The 22467-nt window shown below is 42.6% G+C and overlaps 1 protein-coding gene across 1 annotated transcript in view; it reads left to right on the top strand.

Moving 5' to 3' along the window:
• The window catches only part of LOC126474105 (uncharacterized), a 40908-nt gene extending 18667 nt beyond the window's left edge, over positions 1-22241 (top strand). Inside the window, exon 2 of the mRNA XM_050101527.1 lies at positions 21778-22241. Within this exon, the coding sequence (XP_049957484.1) occupies positions 21778-22121 (344 nt within the window). The 3' untranslated portion in view covers positions 22122-22241. The remainder of the gene's footprint in view (positions 1-21777) is intronic.
• The last annotated feature ends 226 nt before the right edge of the window (positions 22242-22467 follow it).

Raw genomic sequence — 22467 nt, 5'->3', positions numbered from 1 at the left:
TTGGACCTTGTTGCCAGACCGGTCCAGTGTCCTATACTAGAGAGTAAATGAAGCGTATCACAACTTAGTCCTGGCTACAGACATCTCATCTATTCAGTACAAAAGCATCGATATGACTTTCATCCAGCCCCACGCAAGTCTCTTGAGAAGTTCAAAGGGGAACACATTTTGTAATTGTTGTGTGCTGAATAGTGGAGCGTTGTCTTCGAAAGACGAGTTTCCTACATCAGTTCACTTCAAATATTTAAATTAACAGTAAAGTGTGGACATATATGCCGCTTCTCTTTCTTCCCATTATGACCGTCTAATAAATGTTGAGGGCTCTAGTTGGTATTTGTAAAACTGAATGATATGAATAGGAACGTGTCCTGTCTCGAGACTGGATTAATAATGAAAAAAAGAGAGATAAAAGTTAAGATGGTTGTTTAATGTTTCTGGCGTTTTACATAGTCTCCACGATCTGATTGGAACGCGCAGTAAGTACATACAATCAAGTTAAAGTGTCAGAAAAGTCCTCCTATGTGATTATGTTCAACTCCCACGTCGCATTGGCTTGAGCGTCTGTTACGTCTTCAAAGTGTTGATAAATCATGTTAGTTTTTCGTTTTGTGGAGGGTTCGTTGTGGAAACACCAACTTACACAAGAGATTTTAAAAAGAATTGTTCGCGATTTGCATATAAATCAGGTAGTGCCAGGCGTGTCACACAAGGTTTTATTCGAAACTTCCTGGCAGATTAAAACTGTGTGCTGGACCGAGACTCGAACTCGGGACCTTTGCCTTTCGCGGGCAAGTGCTCTACCAACTGAGCTACCCAAGCACGACTCACGCCCCGTCCTCACAGCTTTACTTCTGCCAGTACCTGGCCTCCTACCTTCCAAACTTTACAGAAGCTCTCCTGCGAACCTTGCAGAACTAGCACTCCTGAAAGAAAGGATATTGCGGAGACATGGATTAGCCACAGCCTGGGGTATGTTTCCAGAATGAGATTTTCACTCTGCAGCGGAGTGTGCGCTTATATGAAACTTCCCAGTAGATTAAAACTGTGTGCCAGACCGAGACTCGAACTCGGGACCTGTTAGAGCACTTTCCGGCGAAAGGCAAAGGTCCCGAGTTCGAGTCTCGGTCCGGCACACAGTTTTATTCTCCCACAAGGGAGAAGATTCAGCTATGGTCAATGGCATGGCGATGCACAAGGCAATGGAAACCATTGCATTAATGACACGTAATGACTATGTATCCACAAGACATGGGGTATGTACTTGAAAATGTGTCATGATAATCTCTCCTTTGGCTGATCTTCGCGAGGGGACTGCCAAGGGGAAGGTGACAATGAGAAAAAGACTGAATAACCAACGAAATGACGTTTTACGAGTCGTGGCGAGGAATGTCAAAAAGTCGAACGTCGTAGGGAACCTGGGAAATCTGAAAAGGGAAATACAGAGGATCAGTCTGGATACACTTGGGTAGTGGGGGGGGGGGGGGGGGGGTGAAGTGAAGTGGCCAACGGGAGTAGGATTTGCTATGAAGCAAGGCAGGGCAGAGAGTGAGTTACTGTCGACAGTTCAGCAATGGGGTTGTTCTCATCAGAATCAAACAACACCGACAACAATCGTTCATGTATACCTGCTGGCGTCGCAAGCAGAGGATGAAGAGTTAGAGAAAGTATATGAGGATATTGAACGGGCATCAGTACGAAAAGGGAGATGAAATCTAATGTCATGGGGGATTTGAATGTGGCTGTATGGAGGAGAGTAGAAGAAAGGGATGCTGCAGAAATGGGCTTGCTAGTAGGAACGAGAGATGAGGATGACTACATGAGTTTGAATAAATATCAGTTAGTAACAATGAATACTCCATTCAAGAATCACAAAAGGAAGAGGTATACTTGGAAAAGACCGAGAGATACGAGAAGATTACACCTTTGTCAGGCAGAGAAAGAAATCAGATATTGGATTGTAAGGCGCGTCCAGGAGCAGATACAGACTCAGATCGCAATGTAGTAGTCATGAAGAGAAGGCTGAAGTTTAACAGACTACTTGGGAAACATCAATGGTCAAAGGAGTGGCATACCGAAGTACTAAGGAATGAAGAGACACGATTGAAGTTCTCTGGCGCTATAGATACAGCGATAATGAACAGCTCAGTAAGCAGTTGACATGAAGAGGAATGGACATCTCTAAAAAGGGCAATCACAAACGTTGGAAAGGAAACCGTAGGTACAGGGAATGTAACTACAAAGAAACCATGGATAACTAAAGAAGTATTTCAGTTGACCAACGAAAGAAGGAAATACAAAAATTTTCAAGGAAATTCAGGATACAAAAACACACGTCGCATAGGAACGAAACAAACAGGAAGAGGCGGGAAGTTAAGGTGAATTGTGGTAGGTAAGATCTTGATGAACCAAACTGCTGAGGTCATCGAGCAGGTGAATCGTCTGTATGAAAAATGTGAAGAAATCGAAAAAGAAATGATTGTCCGAAGGACGAACTCAGCATACAGAAAAAAAACAACCGTCGGTGAAATTAAAAGCAAGGGAATTCCACTCTTAAATGCAGAAGAGGGAGCGGATGTGACCTCTAGGAGGGGGCAGACTGCTCTGATGACATAATAGAAGAAACAGGAGTCGATAGCGAAGAGATAAGGGATCCAGTATTAGAATCAAACTTTAAAAAAAAGTTTTGGACGACGTAACATAATGTAAGGCTGAAGGGACAGATAACATCTCATCGGAATTTCTGAAATCATTGACAAAACGCCTATTCTCGTTGGTGTGTAGAATGTATGAAAGTGGCGACATACCACCAGACTTTCGGAATAACATCACCCACATTACGAAGGCAACTTGAGCCAAGAAGTGTCAGACAAGATAAACATACATAAGAAAGGGAAAGAAAATTGAGGATCTATTAGATGGCGATCAGTTTGGCTTAAGGAAACGTAAAGGCATCAGAGAGGCAGTTTGACGTTGCGGTTGATAATGGAAGCAAGACTGAGGAAAAAATCAAGACACGTTTAAGGAGTCTGTCGACCTGTAAAGCGTTCGACAATGTAAAAAGATGGGACATGTTCGAAGTCCTGCGGAAAATAGGGATACGTTATAGGCAGAGACGGATAAAATACAAAGTGTACAAGAGCCAAGAGGGAGTAATATGAGTGGTTGACCTAGAAGGAATTGCTCAGGTTAAAGTCGGTGCAGCACAAATGCAGTCTTTCGCCCCTGCTGTTCAATCAATACATTGTAACAGGTTCAACAAAAGTTCAAAGTGAAAGGATACCTATGATAAGATTTGCTGATGACATTGCTATACTCAGCGATGGTGAAGAAGAATCACAGCATGTGATGAATGGAAAGAACAGTCTAACGAGAACAGACTATGGATTGAGAGTAAATCGAAGGAAGGCGAAAGAAATGAAGACCAGCAGAAATGAGAACAGCGAGAAACTTAAACAGAATTGGGAATCACGAAGTAAGTGAATTTAAGGAATTCTGTTACCTAGGCAGCAAAGTAACCCATGACGGACAGAGGAAGGAGGACATAGAAAGCGAACTAGCACTGTCAAGAAGTGCGTTCTTGGCTAAGAGAAGTCTGCTATCATCAAACATAGGCCTTAATTTGAGGAAGAAATTTCTGATAATGTACGTTTCGAGAACAGCATTGTATGACAGTGAGACATCGACCGTAGGAAAACCAGAGCAGAAGAGAATCGAAGCCTCTGAGACGTAGCGCTAGAGAAGAATGTTGAAAATGAAGTTGATTGATAATCTTCAGATTCGGCGAGAAAAGAAACATATGAAAAATACTGACAAGAAGGGACAGGATGATAGGACATCTGTTAAGACATCGGGGAATAACTTCCATAGTACCAGATGGAGCTGTAGAGTGTAAAAACTGTACATAAAGACAGAGATTGGAATATACCCAGTAAATATTTGAGGACGTAGGCTAGAACTGCTACTCTGAGACGAAAACGTTGGCACAGGAGAGGAATTCGTGATGTGCAGCATCAAATCAGTCAGTTGACTATTGGCTTCAAAACAGGAAAAGGATGAAAAAATCCTAGCAGTGCGTCACGGAATTCGTCAAACGCGGGTACAATACTTGAATTCGACATAGAAGCGTCCTCCATCTTATTTAGCTTGCGGATGCACTGAATTTTCTAAAAACTCTTCCAACATACGTAAGCCATCCATTTGCCTTATCTAGAAATATGAAGATGGTATCTGTTCCTTCGGACATGTCCGAAAGGACAGATACAATCGGTGACCGTGAAGCTCTCTAGAATGAAACGATAATAAAATTAAGACCCTAAGCTGCCGACAGGCGCTGATATACATCAACGGGGACAGTTGAAAATGTGCGGATGCACACGCATTGCCCGAACTCTTACGGGACTTGGTAAGATTGTCTTCCCGAATAATAAGTGTAATGAGGAGGGGCTCTACGAATGTAGTGTGTGGACATTAGATTGGGAATGTGGGTCTCACGGGGAGCGTGCAAGGGATAAATCCCTGAAGTCGCGCTATCCTCTGTGCCCTCGGTGGCTCAGATAGAAGCTGGAACGATACCTCAGCGTGTTCGGTCAGTTGGCTGTTGGCTCTCTGTAATAAAAATCTGAGCAAAAGGAATCAACGATCAACTTGCACGGATGTCTTATGACGTCCGCCCAGACCATACGCAACGAGCAATACCGATAAAAAAAAAAAAAAAATGTGGATACACCGTCTGCCATGTAAGCGGGAGATCCCGGGTTCGAGTCCCGATCGGGACACACATTTTCAACTGTCCCCATTGATGTATATCAACGCCTGTCGGCAGCTTAGGGTCTTGATTTAATTATCAGTTCATTCTCAAGAAATGGTTTCACCTTTTAGTCTCTTTTTCTTACCGCTTCTCAGTACTGTAATATTATCCAGATGTTTACCACAAACCTTGTTACCGGGCTTTTTCTGTTTGTTGTAGACATTATCTCACGTTTATCAACATTCAAAGATAGCTGTCCTTTTTTTAACTATGTGGGAATCCTGTCAGAGTAGTGCTTTTCGCTACTATCATTCAACGACGACACTTTCTCGCAGACTGCATCTGATAGTACTGCTGGTCCTATTGGAGAAAAACTATGAAATTAATCATTGTATTACGCTTCCTTCGGGCATATTCGATATTTTATTTCCAGCTGCTGAACACTGGAGCTCCTTATAATGCAACGGGTTTTATCAATCAAAAATTCTTCAAGCCAATCGCAGATATGTGGGCGCTCTACGTATGGTCGTATGTTATCACTGGCCGTTGTTATCAGGTGAGATCGTTATGAAAGTGAAAAGCTCCGAAGTCACAATACGTATCATAACGCTTTAATGCAGATTTGTATCTTTGTTCTACTGCACGCCATAACATGAGTTCCCATTCGTTTGATTAACTGTTGTAGATTCTTCAAATCTTGTAGAAGTTCCCTGAGAGAATTTGTGAATATATAGTCAGTGAGCTACTAAGAATGTATATGTAAGTGCCTGTAGCTAGTTTCGCATGATACTATTCTGCGGAATACTCACAATCGAAACTAACCTCTATTATTGAATGTGCTGTAGACCAGAAGTATACATGACTTGATGTTATACTGCAGCACGATGGTCATTTGCACTATGAATGTGTCCTACTGGCTGAGACATTACGTGTCTCACACACACACACACACACACACACACACACACACACATACACACACACACACACATTCATCCAAGCATGTGAGGAATACGAGAGTGATTATATTTGACACCTTTCTCGCGTGTCTCGTTCGCTGGTCACGACGGAACCCAACCAGTGGTGCACGCATTTGTATAATAACTTTAGGGCAATTAGCAGCAGCCGTAACTTGTCATGTGCCAGTGGATGCTCCAAGTGAGTTCACTGGCTGTTCACGAGTTCAACAAGCGTTCCTCTGCCAGCGGGCGGCATTAATTGGCTCCCAACGAAACGTCAGACCCACAAGAAGTAAATCACCAGCAACTAGCTACGTTGCTCATTTTGCGTTTCTTCAACCGTTGTATCTTCTACTACCATTCCAAGTGTTCGGCTAGCAGCCGGTAGAACATCATCTGGTCTATTTCTCAGTCTATAACGATGTCGACTTTTAGTGAATGACGACAGTTTTAAGGGCATAAGTCTGTTAGCATTTTTCAACACTACAAGTGAATGCAGCCTTGTTGGCGAAATAATTCGTTTTACCTTGTTATGGTAATTCGTAAACACACATTTCAAGCAGTCTATGGAATATTCCTAAATACTTCACTGAAATCCGATTTTTCAAATATTGTATTTTTATTTGATTCCTCTGAGACTTCGCCAGTATTTCAAAGTAGTGTTCCAGTTAGGCGACCATCGGTGTTACCTTCGGTTCTAGAAGTTTGATATCATCTGTTTACCAAATTAAAGTGAGTGGCCAAAAGTGGTCATGTGGAAACTTGTCCCACCTGATCTTGTGCCGTGTATAACGCCCTAAAATTGCTGCTGATAACAGCTTATGGCATGAGTGTATACCAAAACTTGAGCAGTCTGTTACAGACAGAAGTGTACTGAACGCGCCAGCACGTCGAGAGTTAACCGACTTCGAACGTGGGTTGATCAAGACGCATAGGTCAGAGCATATCGGAGATTTCGAAAGGAATTCGGGTTTCCGAGTTCAGCAGTGGCTAGGTTGGATGTTCACTACCACACACTGTTTCTGCATGCGTAAATCGCCGCGCAGTACGACCACAAGTGTTTGACAGTTGAACGTTATCCTCCGAAGATACATTCAGAGCCATACAGGGCGTCTGATCGCAGCCGATTTGCTTGTGAAGCCTTAAGGCCACATTTCTGCCACCACTGTATGGAAACAAATGCACCGTATAGGTTTCAGCAACCACTGAGAAACGACTTCAGTTTCACTGCTTCCCCCTAAATTTTGGCTACCAAGCGTTGTGCAGACTCTTACATAGCACCAATATTCCAATATCGACTTTACAATAAACTCTCAAACTATCAGCTTTGTAAACGAGCAGATGTCTGCTGACATCGGTTCAATGAATATCGTGATCACAAATTTTGCTCGACCATCGACCAAATACCGGCGATGTAAATTTTTTACCATTAGAATATGAATCGGTGGCTTCCAAGTCGAGACCCACGCACAGTCGTGCTTCAGTGACATCGACTACTGAAGTAACTCCTGCAGAGTAGATTTATGCATCCTCGCACTTAGAGTTATCTGTAGCGACGGTAGCCTTGTCTTGTTTCAGTAGGATATGTGCATATATTTCTCTTACGAGAACTCTTTTCTTATAGATAACTACTTAATCCCAAAAAGCGTCGAGCTTTCAGCTAACGCCGTGTCACACTTACATTAGTGTAGAACATGAAGTATACTGGTCTTACAGAATATCTTTGAGTCCTATCAAATTTAACTCAGTATCCGCTGACGTCGTTCGTTTCAGGTAAACTTACTACGTTGTCTGCTTCTCAAAAACTAATTTCACTGCAACCATCAATCTCGTGTCAGATTTCCTTACATGGTAGATGCTGATATGCTGAAATGTACTTCTGAAAGTAGTATGCAAAAACTCTACGAGATTATCGAAACTTTGGATTACTTTATTTATGACACCCTATTACTCGTACGTAGTGTAAAACAAATAAAATTCCCCTTGTCAGGCCCCATGAAGCAAAGAAGTCAAAGTAAAGGCATTTAAACACGACAGTATTTTAGATTCAAATCGCACAAACATATTAGGGATACAGTGGCCTGGCGAGCAGAAGGTGCTCAAATTGAACAAACTTGATTCTCTTGACGAAATCCATTTGCGTGCCGGAATCCATGAGCACAAACCTTCTTCTTCTCTTGCCTTTATCCCCGGTCTTCACGAGGTTGGCAAGGTAATTCTCGGATCTGGAAATGGCAGCTGTAGACAGTGGCTGGATTCTCTAACTGTCGACACACTTTTTCCCTCCAGGACGGAATTTTGTGTGCCCTAGCAGTCTGCATCCAGCGTTATCCCATGTGAAAACTGCGTAAGCGAGGGGAGACACGTGAACCAACCCGGTATTCACCTTTCCAGATATGGGAAACTGCCTAAAAACCGCACCTATGCTGGCCGACACCCCGAACCTCGTAGATAATCTGCCGGGTGGTATCGGTCTGGGGCCGTCGCCTTAGCGAAACCCGCTAGCGGCGGGCTAGCACGCGCGGCTCTTCCGCCTGCGTAATCCATGTGCACAGATGATGCAGAAAGTGAATGATGATTTGAACGACCAGCCCAGAGTAGCTCTGGATGGATGTTGGAAAATACAAAGTCGTTAAACAACACAAATAAACAAACACGTTCGTTTAACTAAGTTGTCCAAGCACTGACATGGATATTCATCACAGTATTCAATAAGGTGCACCAACTGAAGGTAACACCACACCAGGAGACGAATCTACAATGGCAACGGGACCCCTCCAGTGGTTGTTTACGATAGAGTGGGTACGCATGACTTATTCATACAATGTTAAGAAATGAAACTACTTTGTAAAACCACGATGATTGATACGGAGGACTTCCTTGATCAGTGTGTCCTCTTAATTTCAACGAACCGCCCTTCGACGTTATATTCATAATGCCTGATGACCCGATCGTGATTGAAGAAGAACTTTGCCGAAAATAATGAAAAATATTAATGTAACAACTTTTAGCGGTTTTAAGATTTATTTTGGGAAACAAATATCGAATGAAAATGTATGCACACGGTCACCAGATTCATGAAGCTATTTCAACAATAACACATGTGCTGAGCAATACGGTTTGTACTTTTACTATTTGACAACTGCAGCCCCTAAGGATTTTTCACATTGTTGTAATTTCAATACAGCGAAAATTTGAACCAAAAATTGAACTAACGTTTTTTAGCTATTCTTCTAACTTTTTAATTGTTTTTTTTTAACTCTCTACAGCGATTTAAAAGTTACTGCTACTGTCAAATCATTAGCTTTTTCGTTTTTACTGAGATTTCTGTGACCTTGAAAAATTGGGAGACATATTGGCTGTGGAAACGTGTTATTTACCTTGAAATCTATAAATCTGTGAAAACGAAAAGGTAGTTTTAGTTGCTACTTTGATTTACTTTTCTTATTACTATACATAACTGTTGAACATGCTTCTCTATACAACATTTTCACGAATTTTTATAGTTCAGATACATATATCAAGAAAATGTTATATTCTATTCAACGAAATATATAAGGTACAGCTTTCACATGTAACACATTTAAAACAGTCTGGTCCAGTGGCGACTTCACCAAACAATTTGAGAGATGAATTTAACGACCAATACACAGTATGTACTGTAGCAGGAAGCAATTTAAGTTCAATGGTTAGGCCCAACGGCCACTTTACCAAAATTTTAACAAAACCCTTAGAAAGTAAATACAACAGCCCGAAATATAAACCCTACACCGAAACTGCAATTAGCGCTAATGCAGACAGAGAAACATATTAACACGCAAATTTGATCAATCATTTTCCACACATGTGAATTCGGAGACAGCCTTAAGCACTTTATTCCAAGGAAACTCTTCAAGGATGCTCCTGAGTAGCTGGAAGTTACATCACAATTCCTGTTGACGTGGCTATGTAGGACGGTGCCAACACACTCGGCTTCATTCCCAAAAATGAACCGAAGCAAATGGCCTCATAAGCTCTACCACAGCAGTCCTTCCGTGCGCCGGTCTTGGCTAATCAGCCGTATGGACTTTAGCGCCCTCTCGTGGTCACGCAGCGCTCGCTACGAAATTCAAGACTGCGCAGCTGGTAGTCGCGGAACGATGCTGTGTCTATCGTGCCACACCATAATTTTAAATGTAACAGGACGTACGCATGATGACATGTTTCCAATTAGTTAAAAAAAAGCACTCGAATTCCTGTTATTATGTCAATTCACGGCCTGTCCGGACGGAGTTTAGTTTTTTTAGTTAATTATTCGAACTAAAAAGAAAAAGAATGATCAGCGTTGCTGTCCCTGGTGCGCAAGGACCAGGGTGCGATTCCTGGTACCTTCTCAGATTTTCTTCTGAGGTAGGGAGCTTCGTGAGACCAACTAAGGAGCTGCTTGAATAAAGAAACAAGGCATCATCAGAACTCATCAACCGCCAATACCTTTTGGAGAAATTCAGGATATGCTGATCGCAAGTTCCACGATCATAAAACTCTCATAATAACGGAAATAAAAGAAAGACTGAAGAGTAGAATTAAAAGTCTAGGTGAAATGAAATCGGTGTTAAAATTTGCTGATAACATTGATGTCCTCAGTGAAAGTAAAGTATAATTACAAAATCTGTTGATTGGAAAGAACAGTCTAATGAGAGTAAATCGAAAAAAGACGAAACAAATGTGAAGCAGAGGATATGATAACAGCTAGAAACTTAACAACAGGGCTAGTGATCACGAAGTAAATGTTGTTCTTGTTGTGTTGTTGTAATCTTGAGTCCTGAGACTGATTTGATGCAGCTCTCCATGCCGTACAGTAAAGCTGCATGTCCTCGGGAAAAACTACGGCTGTAGTTTCCCCTTGCTTTCAGCCGTTCGCAGTACCACAGCAGCAAGGCCGTTTTGGGTAGTGTTACAGGGCTAGATCAGTCAATCATCCAGACTGTTGCCCCTGTAACTACTGAAAAGGTTGCTGCCCCTCTTCAGGAACCACACGTTTGTCAGGTCTCTCAACAGATACCCCTCCATTACGGTTTCACCTACGGTACGGCTATCTGTATCGTTGAGGCACGAAAGCCTGCCCACCAACGGCAAGGTCCATGGTTCATGGGGGGCGAAGTAAATGAAGTAAAGGAATTCTGCTACCTAGACAGCAAAATAACCCATGATGGACAGAACAAGGAAGACATAAAAAACATTGTAGCACTTTCAGAAATGGCAATCCTGGCCAAGATAGGTCTACTAGTATCGAACATTGTCCTTGATTTGAGGAAGAAATTACTGAGAATGTACGTTTGGAGCATAGAATTGTATCGTACTGGAACATGGTCTGTGGAAAAATCGGAACAGACGAGAATCGAAGCATTTGACACGCGATGGTACAGAAGAATTTTCAGAATTAAGTGGACTGATAAGGTAAGGATTGAGGAGGTTCTCCGAGGATCGGCGAGGAAAGGAATATATGGGAAACACTGACAAGTAAAAGAGACAGAATGGTAGCACATCTCTTAGGAAATCAATGGATTAGTTCCATGGTACTAGAGGAAGCCGGAGATTGGAACATATCCAGCAAATAATTGAAAGCTGTTCAATTTCTACGTGTAAAGAACCTAACGTAGAGAAAGTATTCGTCAATCCTAAAATATTTAAATATTTAAAATGTTGAAAGAGCTCACTCCTTACGTGCAAGGTCGAGATCTTCCCACAGTTTTATCTGGAAGTACCATATGGATCTAACAAATAATAAACACATTTAATGGCAGCGCTATATATTCCTGACATTGTCAGTCCGGAAGCGATTTGTAATACACGATAGCTGAAAAAAATTTCACAATCGGAGATCACTAACAAAGCTTTTTATTGGATGAACAGTTTCGACAGAGGATCCAATGACGACAGCATAGCTCTGTTCAAACCGGTCAACAATAAAATACGTTTCTATCAACCTTGGCTTTTGAAGCTTTCTTCAGTTATCACTTTGGTAGAGGATGCAACTGAGGATAGGAATCTTTCGTCCGGGAACTAACATCCACAGACGCCACTCGGCGCTAAAGTCAGCAGTACTCAACACACGTCACGAGTCACCCTTTCGTGACGTTCTTTTGGGTGTATTAGTCTTCCGATTGGTTTGATACGGCTTGATACGAATTTCTCTCATGTGCCAACTGCTTCACTCAACAACTTCCTCCCAACATCATCCATCGTATGTATATATGTATAAATCTTCGTCTTAACCTCAAGTTCTTACTCTCTATAGCTCATTCAAGTATATTCGAAGTTATGGCTTGAAGTCTTAATATTTCTTGTCTGTGTTTCCCTCACGTTCTCGTAGCCGATTCTACAGAGGCTCATTTGTCATTTACCAATGTGCCTAACTTTCAGATTCATTTTGTAGCACCGTATCTCAAATACTTCAGTTCTCTTCTTTACCTGTTTACCTGCAGTGCATGATTCATTTACATACAATGCTCTAATACAAATATACATTTTCAGGAATTTCTTCCTCATATCAGGCCCATGTTTGATGTTAGTAAATTTCATGTGGCCGGGAATGCCCACTTTGCACTGTGTAGAATGCTTTTTATTTTCCCCTTGCTTCGGCAGTCGCGTGTTGCTTTGCTTCCAAGGTAATAGAATTCGTGCACTTCGTCTACTTCGCAGTCTGCAATTTTGATATTAAGTTCATCACTAATTTCATTTCTGCCACCCCTCATTACTTTCGTCTTTATTTGCATTACGCACAGTCTGCAGTATGTGTCCATTAGACTGTGAATTTCGAGTAACAAGTATTGTAATTCTTCCTCACGATCAATGAGGATAGCGAGCATTTGCTTGTACTCTGACAGATCACAAGCGAAACTTCTTGCAGTAGGCCTGACAAGCAACCAGGACGTTAAAAGGCATCCCTCGTCAGGATTCGAGTCTCCCAGCGCTCCGGCTTCCCTGATCATTGCGCTAGCCAGAGCAGGTGTGCGAGTGAGACGGCTATACGCCTAATGTTGCACATGTGGCAAACTAAGACGTATTTGGAACGCAGTACAACTACTTATGAGGGAAGAATATCATAGCATACTTTTATAAGCAGGGTTTTATGGCTTGTGTTTATTTTCAGGCTTTTAGTTTTCCACCAAAGCATTAACTCCAATAACATCGGTAAATAAATAGATTAGATAGTTCTAATACGGTTAGCAGAACCTTTGCAGCAAGGCATTTAACATTATGCTGTGACGTTTATAAATTTACACATATTTCGGTTTTAGAATAGGTAATTCACCTGTAACTATGGTTCTTGATACAAACAGACACTGCAGATTAAAATCTGGAGAGACTTTTATAGCGGAAAAAAGACGTTGCACACATAGCACACATATGCTGAACCAGACACTTAAATCTCTTTAGCAGATTGTCTATACAGTATATGCTATTGGTCTTGGAGTAACATTTTATAAAAGCCTTGCAAATCTCTAAACTGGACGCAGCTGAACTAGGTGCTACCTATACGTGTGTCAGCTGAAGGTGGAAGTAATGGAGTTCAATTGCATCCAAAGTCGTGCCAAATAAATCTCAATCCGTCTTCCACCGTGTTGTGTCTTGGAATCTCTTTGAGAACTCATTAAGAAACATTTCAATAACTGAAACTTAGTCAATCATGTCTGGTCCACAAATGGCTATCTAAGGTTACGGAAAATATTCCGTATCTTGAATCTGATGTTGACTTTCCATAGGATTACATTTTAGCCGGCCGCTCTGGCCGAGTGGTTCTAGGCGCTTCAGTCCGGAACAGCGCTGCTGGTTCAGTCACAGGTTCGAATCCTGCCTCGGGCATGGATGTTTATGATGTCCTTAGGTTAGTTAGGTTTAAGTAGTTCTAAGTCTACGGGACTGATGGCCTCAGATGTTAAGTCCCATAGTGCTTAGAGCCATTTGAAACATTTTTTGATTACATTTTATGTGACAACATCAATATCATCTGCCATATATATCACGAAATGTTCCTCCCCTTGCATTAAGAAAATGAATTCAAACAGTTGGTGATGTCAAACATGAAACATTTTGTCACCTGTCTCCTCACATTTAACTCATTCTTTTCCTAATGATCGTTTTCAGTTCAGCCAGCATTCGATCTCGTTCGTCAGTAAACAAGTGTATCACGTCGTCTTTGCGGCTGGTGTTGTAATAACGTGCCAGTAAGGAATTTTCCAAATCATAGTAGTGTGATGGCATATTAAGCAGTCTGCATAGCCCTCAAACAATACGAAAAAGTAAGGCAATTTCCACTCGATATGGAACGATGTGGCTTCTTCATTTATCTTATCTGTAGACAAATGCATTGGAATATACAACATTTTTATTATAACACATCAAATGTCTCAAGTGGTTACAAGAGTAACCTATCGAACCTATCAGCAAAATTTAAGTGGTACGTCAGAGGATAAAGTAGTCGCCTGGTAGAATCGACATTGTGCAAGGCAACTACCAGCAGGATTTACTCATTGAATGAGAAAACTTTTCTAAATTAAATTGATAGTGATTTTAATGTTTATACTGAGAATCACGTTATTGGAAGTAACAGGTTAAAATTTGTGATTTACTAGCGGTAAAAAAGGAAAAAGATCAAATAATTTCAATGGCAGACGGCGACCATATGCAGGGCGTTGCCGCAGGCCTGTCGTCGCCATGCCATACTCCCCATTATGGTCGCTGTTTTGCTGTTGTTCTGTGAGCCAAACATTCGTCTACTAACCTCTGCTGTGGGCAGAGGACCGCGAAAGATGACCCCTTCGCGGTTTCAGGCACAGCGTACGTGTTGCCACAGACCATCATTCAAATTAAACATTTGGACACATTTTTCTAATGATTTTACTCCTGATAAACCACAGATTTTAATCAAGTATTGCGAAGAAAATTTGAGAGAATTCTGTCAGATCGCTCCCACATCTTCGTGATTTTCTAAATTGTTTTTGGGCGCTTGTCATTTTCTAAATATTTGCAAAAAGAACCGGCCTTTCAGAAAGACGTATGTTTGATAAATGACAAACTATATCCGCATTCTTAACTTCCTTCCTAATCCAAGTAACATGAAAATCCAATGTGACAACAAATCACAAAGAGGAAGATTAATAAAAGAAATATGGGAAGGTGTTTGAGTGTGTCTCACAACTAGCATTCTACCGTGCTATGATTAGAAGTCAGTAAAATTGGTTTACTCCTATAATTTCAGTGTGAACAGAGTAGAAACAATTGCAATCACAGGCGTAATTAGCCCGTTTTGGCTCTAAATGGCTCTGAGCACTATGGGACTTAACTTCTCAGGTCATCAGTCCTCTAGAACTTAGAACTACTTAAACCTAACTAACCTAAGGACATCACACACATCCACGCCCGAGACAGGATTCGAACCTGCGACCGTAGCGGTCGTGCGGTTCCAGACTGTAGCGCCTAGAACCGCTCGGCTACCCCGGCCGGCTAGCTCGTTTTAACATCCTTATTTAGCTAATTTTAATAGAATCTGGGTAGACAATATGATAATCCTCTTAACGGATCAATGAACAAACAAGTCAGATCTTATTGAAGTAACAGTTTTTCGTTCATACTAGGTAATGTTAGAACGGCTGAGCTTCACACGCAAGTCGCGTGCACTTTCCGGCATTCAGAGGAGGCGCTGCCCACACCAGTCACTTTACTCGCTTGGCTGTGGTTCTTTATGGCCTGTAATCGGAAGAATCCACCAGGAAGGATGTTTCACTGTTTAACGGTAGAGGCACGTCTATTGCAGGCACTATGGCTCCGCCCTCCCGACCGGAATGGCGACTGTGTCCACCTCCAGACGACATACTGGAGCCAGTAGAAAGTTGACAGTCTGCTGATTAGGTAGGAAGTGATGCCCGCAGCAGATGTACAGGGGCCCAAAGTGTTTACCAAAAGTATGGGAAGCGTTGAAACGTTTTCGGAAAATATTCAGAACAGTTGGGGGAGAAACGAGCGTTTGCTCATGTCTCACAGGATAACGACAAGACTAGGGTTCTCATTGGGCGCAAATAAGTGGCGTCGATATGAGGAAAAGGAGGCGACTTGTGTCGAAAATTTTATCCCTATCGATAAGTAAAAAAAAAAAAAGAAAGGAAAAACCACTAGCCTTTGTAGGCTGACGAGAGTTTTGTTGGAACAATTTTTGTTGAGACACCAGAGTTAGAGAAACGGATGAGTACACAGAACTTCAGGTTCAGTGAGCGACTCAGGGAACATTCTGTTCCGGAGAGCGGCAGAGTAAAGACTGATCTGAGATCGATGGAGAGCAATTGCTCTGCGTTCAAGATTCGAGGCGGTAGCCAGACTAATGAGTATTCTCGCTGCAGTATTAGGATCTAACCGGTATCTCCATCACATGCTTTGGAACTTTGAGGCCAGTTTGGAGTGGTTTCACGACCATTGTCGTTATTTTTAAGTCTTCGTTTCAACTCTTTCGCTTTTCGGGACGCAACATTTGTTACAGTGAATCCTTAGTTACCACTTACTTCCTCGTTAACTCTCCTGGTACATGTAATAATTCTGGTGCGTGTCTAACTTCTCCTTAATATCGAGGGTAACGCAGTTATTTCTGGCACATCATTTAAAACCTATTCAGTAGCGATCTCTGGAAGTAACGCCTCTTTTACACTGTGTTTACCAGTATCTTGCGGACTCGCCATTTACGCATTACCTGTAGCAGAGACAGATTAATACTTACTGTTTTTTGTGTTGTTTTTGAACGAATTCGTTCACCACGTTTAGCTTTTACCATGTGTGTAGACCTTTGTACAATAAATGTGTAATATTTGAATTCTGCTTGATATCATTTCGAAGATTCATTGATTGGTTGTCATTCCAGTATACACTTGTAACCTCCCCCTCACTTATCGACCTTAATGACAGTGAAAAATTAAACCGCGTGTACCTAATGGAAATTTGGGAAAAGCAATCGTCACCGAAGTCAATTTGTCGGTAAAGAGGGAGGAAAGGGTTACATCTAAATGAAAGGAAAAATGCAAATGAAACTGGTGGAAATTAATTTTGAAAAGGGGTAAAGTTAATAAAGAAAGTAAATGTGCGGCCGTTACGTTAACAATTAACTAGCGGTAATTAGATATTTGAGATTTGGGGGAAATTACGGTCGCCTGTCCTAAGGACAATTACTACAGTAACTGAAAAAAGAAAGGTTATTACACATATAATTAGCACTAGAAGCGTGGCAACTGAAGGTTGACACGTGTAGTGTGAAAACTGAAAGTTTGTCAGAAGAAACAAATTTCGCTACACTCTGACTTAATTTAGCAAAAGAATTAATAAAACTGGAAAATCGAAAGTTAATTTAGTGACTGAAGTTAATAGTGAGCTTTCTTTCTGAAGCACATCGAAATTCAGTAAAATACGGCTAGTCTTCGACTACCTCAACAATCATTTCAAAAGCTACTTGAATATATTTAGAAATAAGAGATTTAGTTTGAACTTGAATTAAATGATTCTGAACAATTAACAATAGTAAAATTTAGTACGTACCAAGCTGAGCTGCAGTCACAGGTAACTAAAATACGGTAACAAAACTCGCGCTCTTAATTTGTTCGTGTGCAATCTAAATATTGCAGCCAGCTATGAATACCTTAACTGAACTTTTAAATTAAAGCAGTGAAATCGAATTATGCTGGCGATTGAATTTCAACGACACACGGGCTCATTTCGGAAAAGGAAGGGACCCTGCTTGGCAATGCAATTCGGACATTGAGCAACAAAGGTTCATGCTAAGTTGCTGTAATTCTGTTATGCAACAATTTTAAAAGTTTGAAAAGCTGCGGCCTGCCATACAGTTCTAAAACTTTACGTGCTTCCAGTCTTCCTTGTTGGTTGATTGAAGGTTTGAAACCGTCGATCGAGAAGGTGGCGACAGTCACTCATTGTCGGCCGTCGCTGTTGCAGAAGCTGGATGTTGGCGCGCCCTCTTCTCGACACGGTCACCAGACGAAACGGGCTCTCGATGTGCGCCAGCTAATGCCTCCCGTCCGCGACACCATGTCAGAAACTATCATCGCAAGTCGAGCGCAATTACATGCTGCCAAACCCCGAAAGCGCGGCAACTCGCGGGAGCGTCACACAACACACCTGCTCCACTCGCTACTCCAGCCCGACCCTCTCTGCCCGCGCTCCACGCGACAGAGTTAACACTACCAAAGATCCTAAACACTCTGGTTCTCCACACGACCTATCGACGTATTCGTTCGATAGCATAGTTTTCCCTAGGCAAGACCCAGCGTAAAAATACAAATTATATTTACAAATCAAACCAATTATACATCGACATAAATGCATAAATATATACAAATAGTAAAATAATTACAGTATACAAAGACACAGAAATGTTATATCTTCAGGTAACAAAATAAGGAAAAGAAATTTGCAGTGCAATAGATGGAAATAGGAGGATATGCATGTCCGGCGTTACACACTGACGGAAATAAATATCGCAACACCAAGAAGGAGATGTGCGACTGAAACGCAAGTTGGTAGGCGTTTTCCTCCATCTGAAAAACGTTGTATATTCAAGTTAAGCACCAGTCGCACAAGAGTGGCGCTAGTAGCGTCACTATGGGATTGCAAATAAGGTTTGCTTTAAATGCATGCTGTAACGGTTATAAGCGTTAGTTACTTTCGAGGCTGGACTTGTGAGTTGATGTTAGCAAAGAACGCCTTTAAGGCGACAGAGACGCCGTTATCTACGCCTCACAGAGTTTGCACGAGGTCGTGTAATAGGGCTGCAAGAAGCTGGATGTTCCTTCGCGATACTGCAGAAAAAGGTGGCAGAAATGTATCCACAGTACATGATGGCTGTCCAGTGATTGTCACGAGAATGTACGGTCCCAAAAGACCGGGCCCACGACGGACACGTGGCACTACCGAACAGTAAGATCATCGCGTTCGCCATATGGCTATGTCACATCGTACTGCATCTGCAGCAGCAATTTGAGCATCAGTTGAAACCACAGTGACACAACGCATTGTTACAAATCGGTGACTTCAAGGACAGTTCCGGCCAGGCTCCCTGTAGCTTGCATTACACTCACCCCGCATCACCGCCATTTGCATCTTCAGTGGTGTCAAGCGAGAGTACTTCGGGGGGCAGGGTGAAGGTCTATTGTTGTTTTATGAGAGATGGTTCTGCCTTGGTGCCAGTGATGGACGTGTGTTGGTTAATAGGCGGTCAGTTGAGAGCCTACCTGCATGCCTGCATGCATGCAAGACACTTTTCATCTGCACCTGGAATTATGGTCTGGGGTGCGATTTCTAGTGATTGCAGGAGTACTCCCTTGGTTATCCCAACCACACTGAAGGCTAATTTGTACGTCAGTCTGGTGATTCGACTTGTCGTGCAACAATTCATGAACAGCACTCCAGGGGTTGTTTTCCAGCAGTATAACGCTCGCCCACATACTGCTGTTTTAACCCAACATGCGCTACAGAGTGTCGACATGTTGCCTTGTAGTGCTCTCTCACCAGACCCACTTCCAGTCGAGCACATATGGGACATCATCGAACGACAACTCCGTCGTCATCCAAGACCAGCATTAACCGTCCTTGTATTGACTGGCCAAGTGCAACAGGCATGGAACACCGTCCCACAAACTGACTCCCCGCACCTGTACAACACAATGCATATACGTTTTCATGCTTGAATTCAACACTCAGGAGGCTAGGCCGATTATTAACGTATCAGTATTTCACATCTGCAGTGCACGCTCGCTTCAACCTGTGATCTTGCGGTGTTAATCACTTAAATATATTATCTGGACAAATGTATTAGCGAAATTTCATTGCTCTACATTAACTAATTTTCAGTGTTGCAACTTTTTTCCGTCAGTGTAGATTAACCAAGGCCTTCTACCATGCTTATATGTGAGGAACAAAGTTTCTTATGACAGTTTCGTGGTGCGAATTTTCATTTTGACTCATTAGTGGAATGACATTAGGACACTTACAATTAGTACCTGCCCTTGCCAAGATATCCACGTAGTCTGATGCATAACAGGCGTCTTTGATTTAGCTCACCCTGCAATGAACTTATCCACATACTCAACATTAGTGGGCGTCCTTCACAGTATTCTGAACAACAACGTAGTTACTATTAATTTAATTCAAATGGTTCAAATGGCTCTGAGCACTATGGGACTTAACATCTGAGGTCATCAGTCCCCTAGAACTTAGAACTACTTAAATCTAACTAATCTAAGGATATCACACACACCCATGACCGAGGCAGGATTCGAACCTGCGACCGTAGCGGTCGCGCGGTTCCAGACTGAAACGCCTAGAACCGCTCGGCCACACCGGCCGGCTATTAATTTAATTGAGAGATATGTTTTTCATTCATGTGTTCTTGTGTGACGAATGTGGCAGACGCTACCAGCTGGCATTTACCTTGCAGGCTATACAGGCAACGTGGATTATGAAAAACTGCAATTTTATCGTGTGACATGGCATGTAAATGTTGCTCTTGCTCTTTAAGGTACATTCAGGTGGATTTTCCTTTGATATGCTATAATACCAGCATTCTATATCGGAGAGTATTTGTTCATTACTTATTTTATATTTATCTTTTATTTTTAACTTCATGTGGAACCGAAACTTCAGCTTTCGCAAAATCTCTACAAATCATCAAAATAGACGAAACAGAAAAGAAAAGTGCACAACAAAGAAATTATCCCAACGGATGGAACTCGGAGGATTTGATGTATACGTACAGGCAAACAAATGATTACAGTTTCAGAAAAATTTGATGATTTATTTGAGAGAAAGGGATTCTGTCAGTAACACACTGGTCAATCTCTGGTCCTTATGCGAGCAGTTATTCGGCCTGGCATCGATTGGTAGACATGTTGCACATCTTCTTGAGGGGTACCGTGCCAGATTCTTTTCAACTGGCCCGTTAGGTTGTCAAAATCCCCAGCTGGTTGGAAGACCCTGCCTATTATGTTACAGTCTCATTTGGGGAGATGTCTCGCGATCTTACTAATCAAGATGAGGTTTGGCAAGCACGAAGATAAGGAGTAGAAACTTTCGCCATGTACGGGCTGGCATTACCTTGCTCAAATGTATGCCCAGGATGGATTTCTATGAAGGTCAACAAAATGGGGCGTAAAATATCGTCGACATAGCACCGTACCGTAAGGACGCTGCGTATGACAACCAAAGTGGTGCTGCTATGAAAGGAAGTGGCACTGGAGACCATCTATCCTGGATGTCGGGCAATATGGAGGACGACAATCAGGTAGGTAACCCATCGAGTGGAATAGTTTTCACTGATGGCTCCCGTTTTGAACGGAGCCCCGATGACCACCGGAGATACGGACGCCCCAGACAGTAGTTGAATACCAACCTGATTGTCTCCTATTATATGCCCCAGCAACCAAACATGGTCACGGGCGCCATATCTTTTCGTAGCAGAATCCCTTTGGTTGTCATCGGCGGCGCCCTTACAGCACAGTGGTACGTCGACGATATTCTATGCGACTTTTTGTTACTATTCCTCTAGAGCCATCCTGGCTTGCATATCAGCAAGATAATGCCGGCCCGCACTTGGAGAGAGTTTCTACTGCATGTCTTCGAGCTTGCCAAATCCTACCTTGGCCAGCAACGTCGCTGGACCTCTCCCCATTTGAGACCTTTTGGAGTGGGGCCCTCCAACCATCTCAGGTCTTTGACGATCTGTTGCGCCAGTCGAACAGAATTTGCCATGATCCCTCAGGAGAACATCAAACAACACCGCCAATCGAAGCCAAGCTGAATAGCTGCTAGAAGTGGACCAACGCATTATTCAGTGTGTTAATTGTGAAATTGTTTCTCTTTTTATTAATCGATGATAATTTTTTTGTCTGTGTACGTACATCACATCTATCCATTTCCACCACATATGGGTAATTCTTCCGTGATGCATCTGTCCTTTTTTTGTCTTAGAGTGTATGTCGGAGCCTTCTTACTTACTGTATGACGCTCCTGATTCAGAATCGAATGGCCCACGTGTTACAGGAACACCATTCGAGGGCCGCAAGAAGGACAAGGGCGGCGCGGGCCTGGTGCTGGCGATGGGCGGCATGATGGCGAGCATGATGGGCGCCATGGGCATGGCGGGCGTGGCGCTGCTCGCCATGAAGGCCATCGCGCTGGCCGGCATGGCGCTCATCCTGGCCGCGGCCGCCGCAGTCAAGAAGATGGGCGGCGGCGACGAGGGCGGCCACCACGTCAGCGTGGTGCCCGTCGGCCACGGCGACCACGGCGGCTACCACCGCCGCCGCCGCGCCGCCCCCAGCCACGACGCCCACTACCTCGCCTACGGCGCGCAGGCTCCGACAGGGTCCGACGCTCGCCGGTAGGCTCCCGCCACGCGAAACGCACCTAACTTATTTATTTATTTATTCATTTAACCCATTACTCACATTATATATTTATAACTCCTCTATTTTAAACGGAATAAAGAAGATTTTGCAGTAATATCCACGATTACTTATTTCTCAGTGACACCCGTTGAATTTACCATGGTACGAATTTGAACGACTTCGTAATTTACGGAAAACTGGGAAAAATTGAGTACCTTTCAGATGATGATTATTTTGGCTTTAGGACAATGCGCCAGGGAGCTATTTCTGAACTGACGCTTGGTAACTGAAGCAAAACTTCAGAAAATTCAAGATGCTGTCACAAGATTTGTTAGTTCAGAAA

Source organism: Schistocerca serialis, chromosome 4, assembly GCF_023864345.2.
Source record: "Schistocerca serialis cubense isolate TAMUIC-IGC-003099 chromosome 4, iqSchSeri2.2, whole genome shotgun sequence".
Classification (NCBI taxonomy): domain Eukaryota; kingdom Metazoa; phylum Arthropoda; class Insecta; order Orthoptera; family Acrididae; genus Schistocerca; species Schistocerca serialis.
The sequence above is the reverse complement of the archived record's forward strand: the minus strand, read 5'-3'. Positions and strand labels throughout refer to the sequence as shown.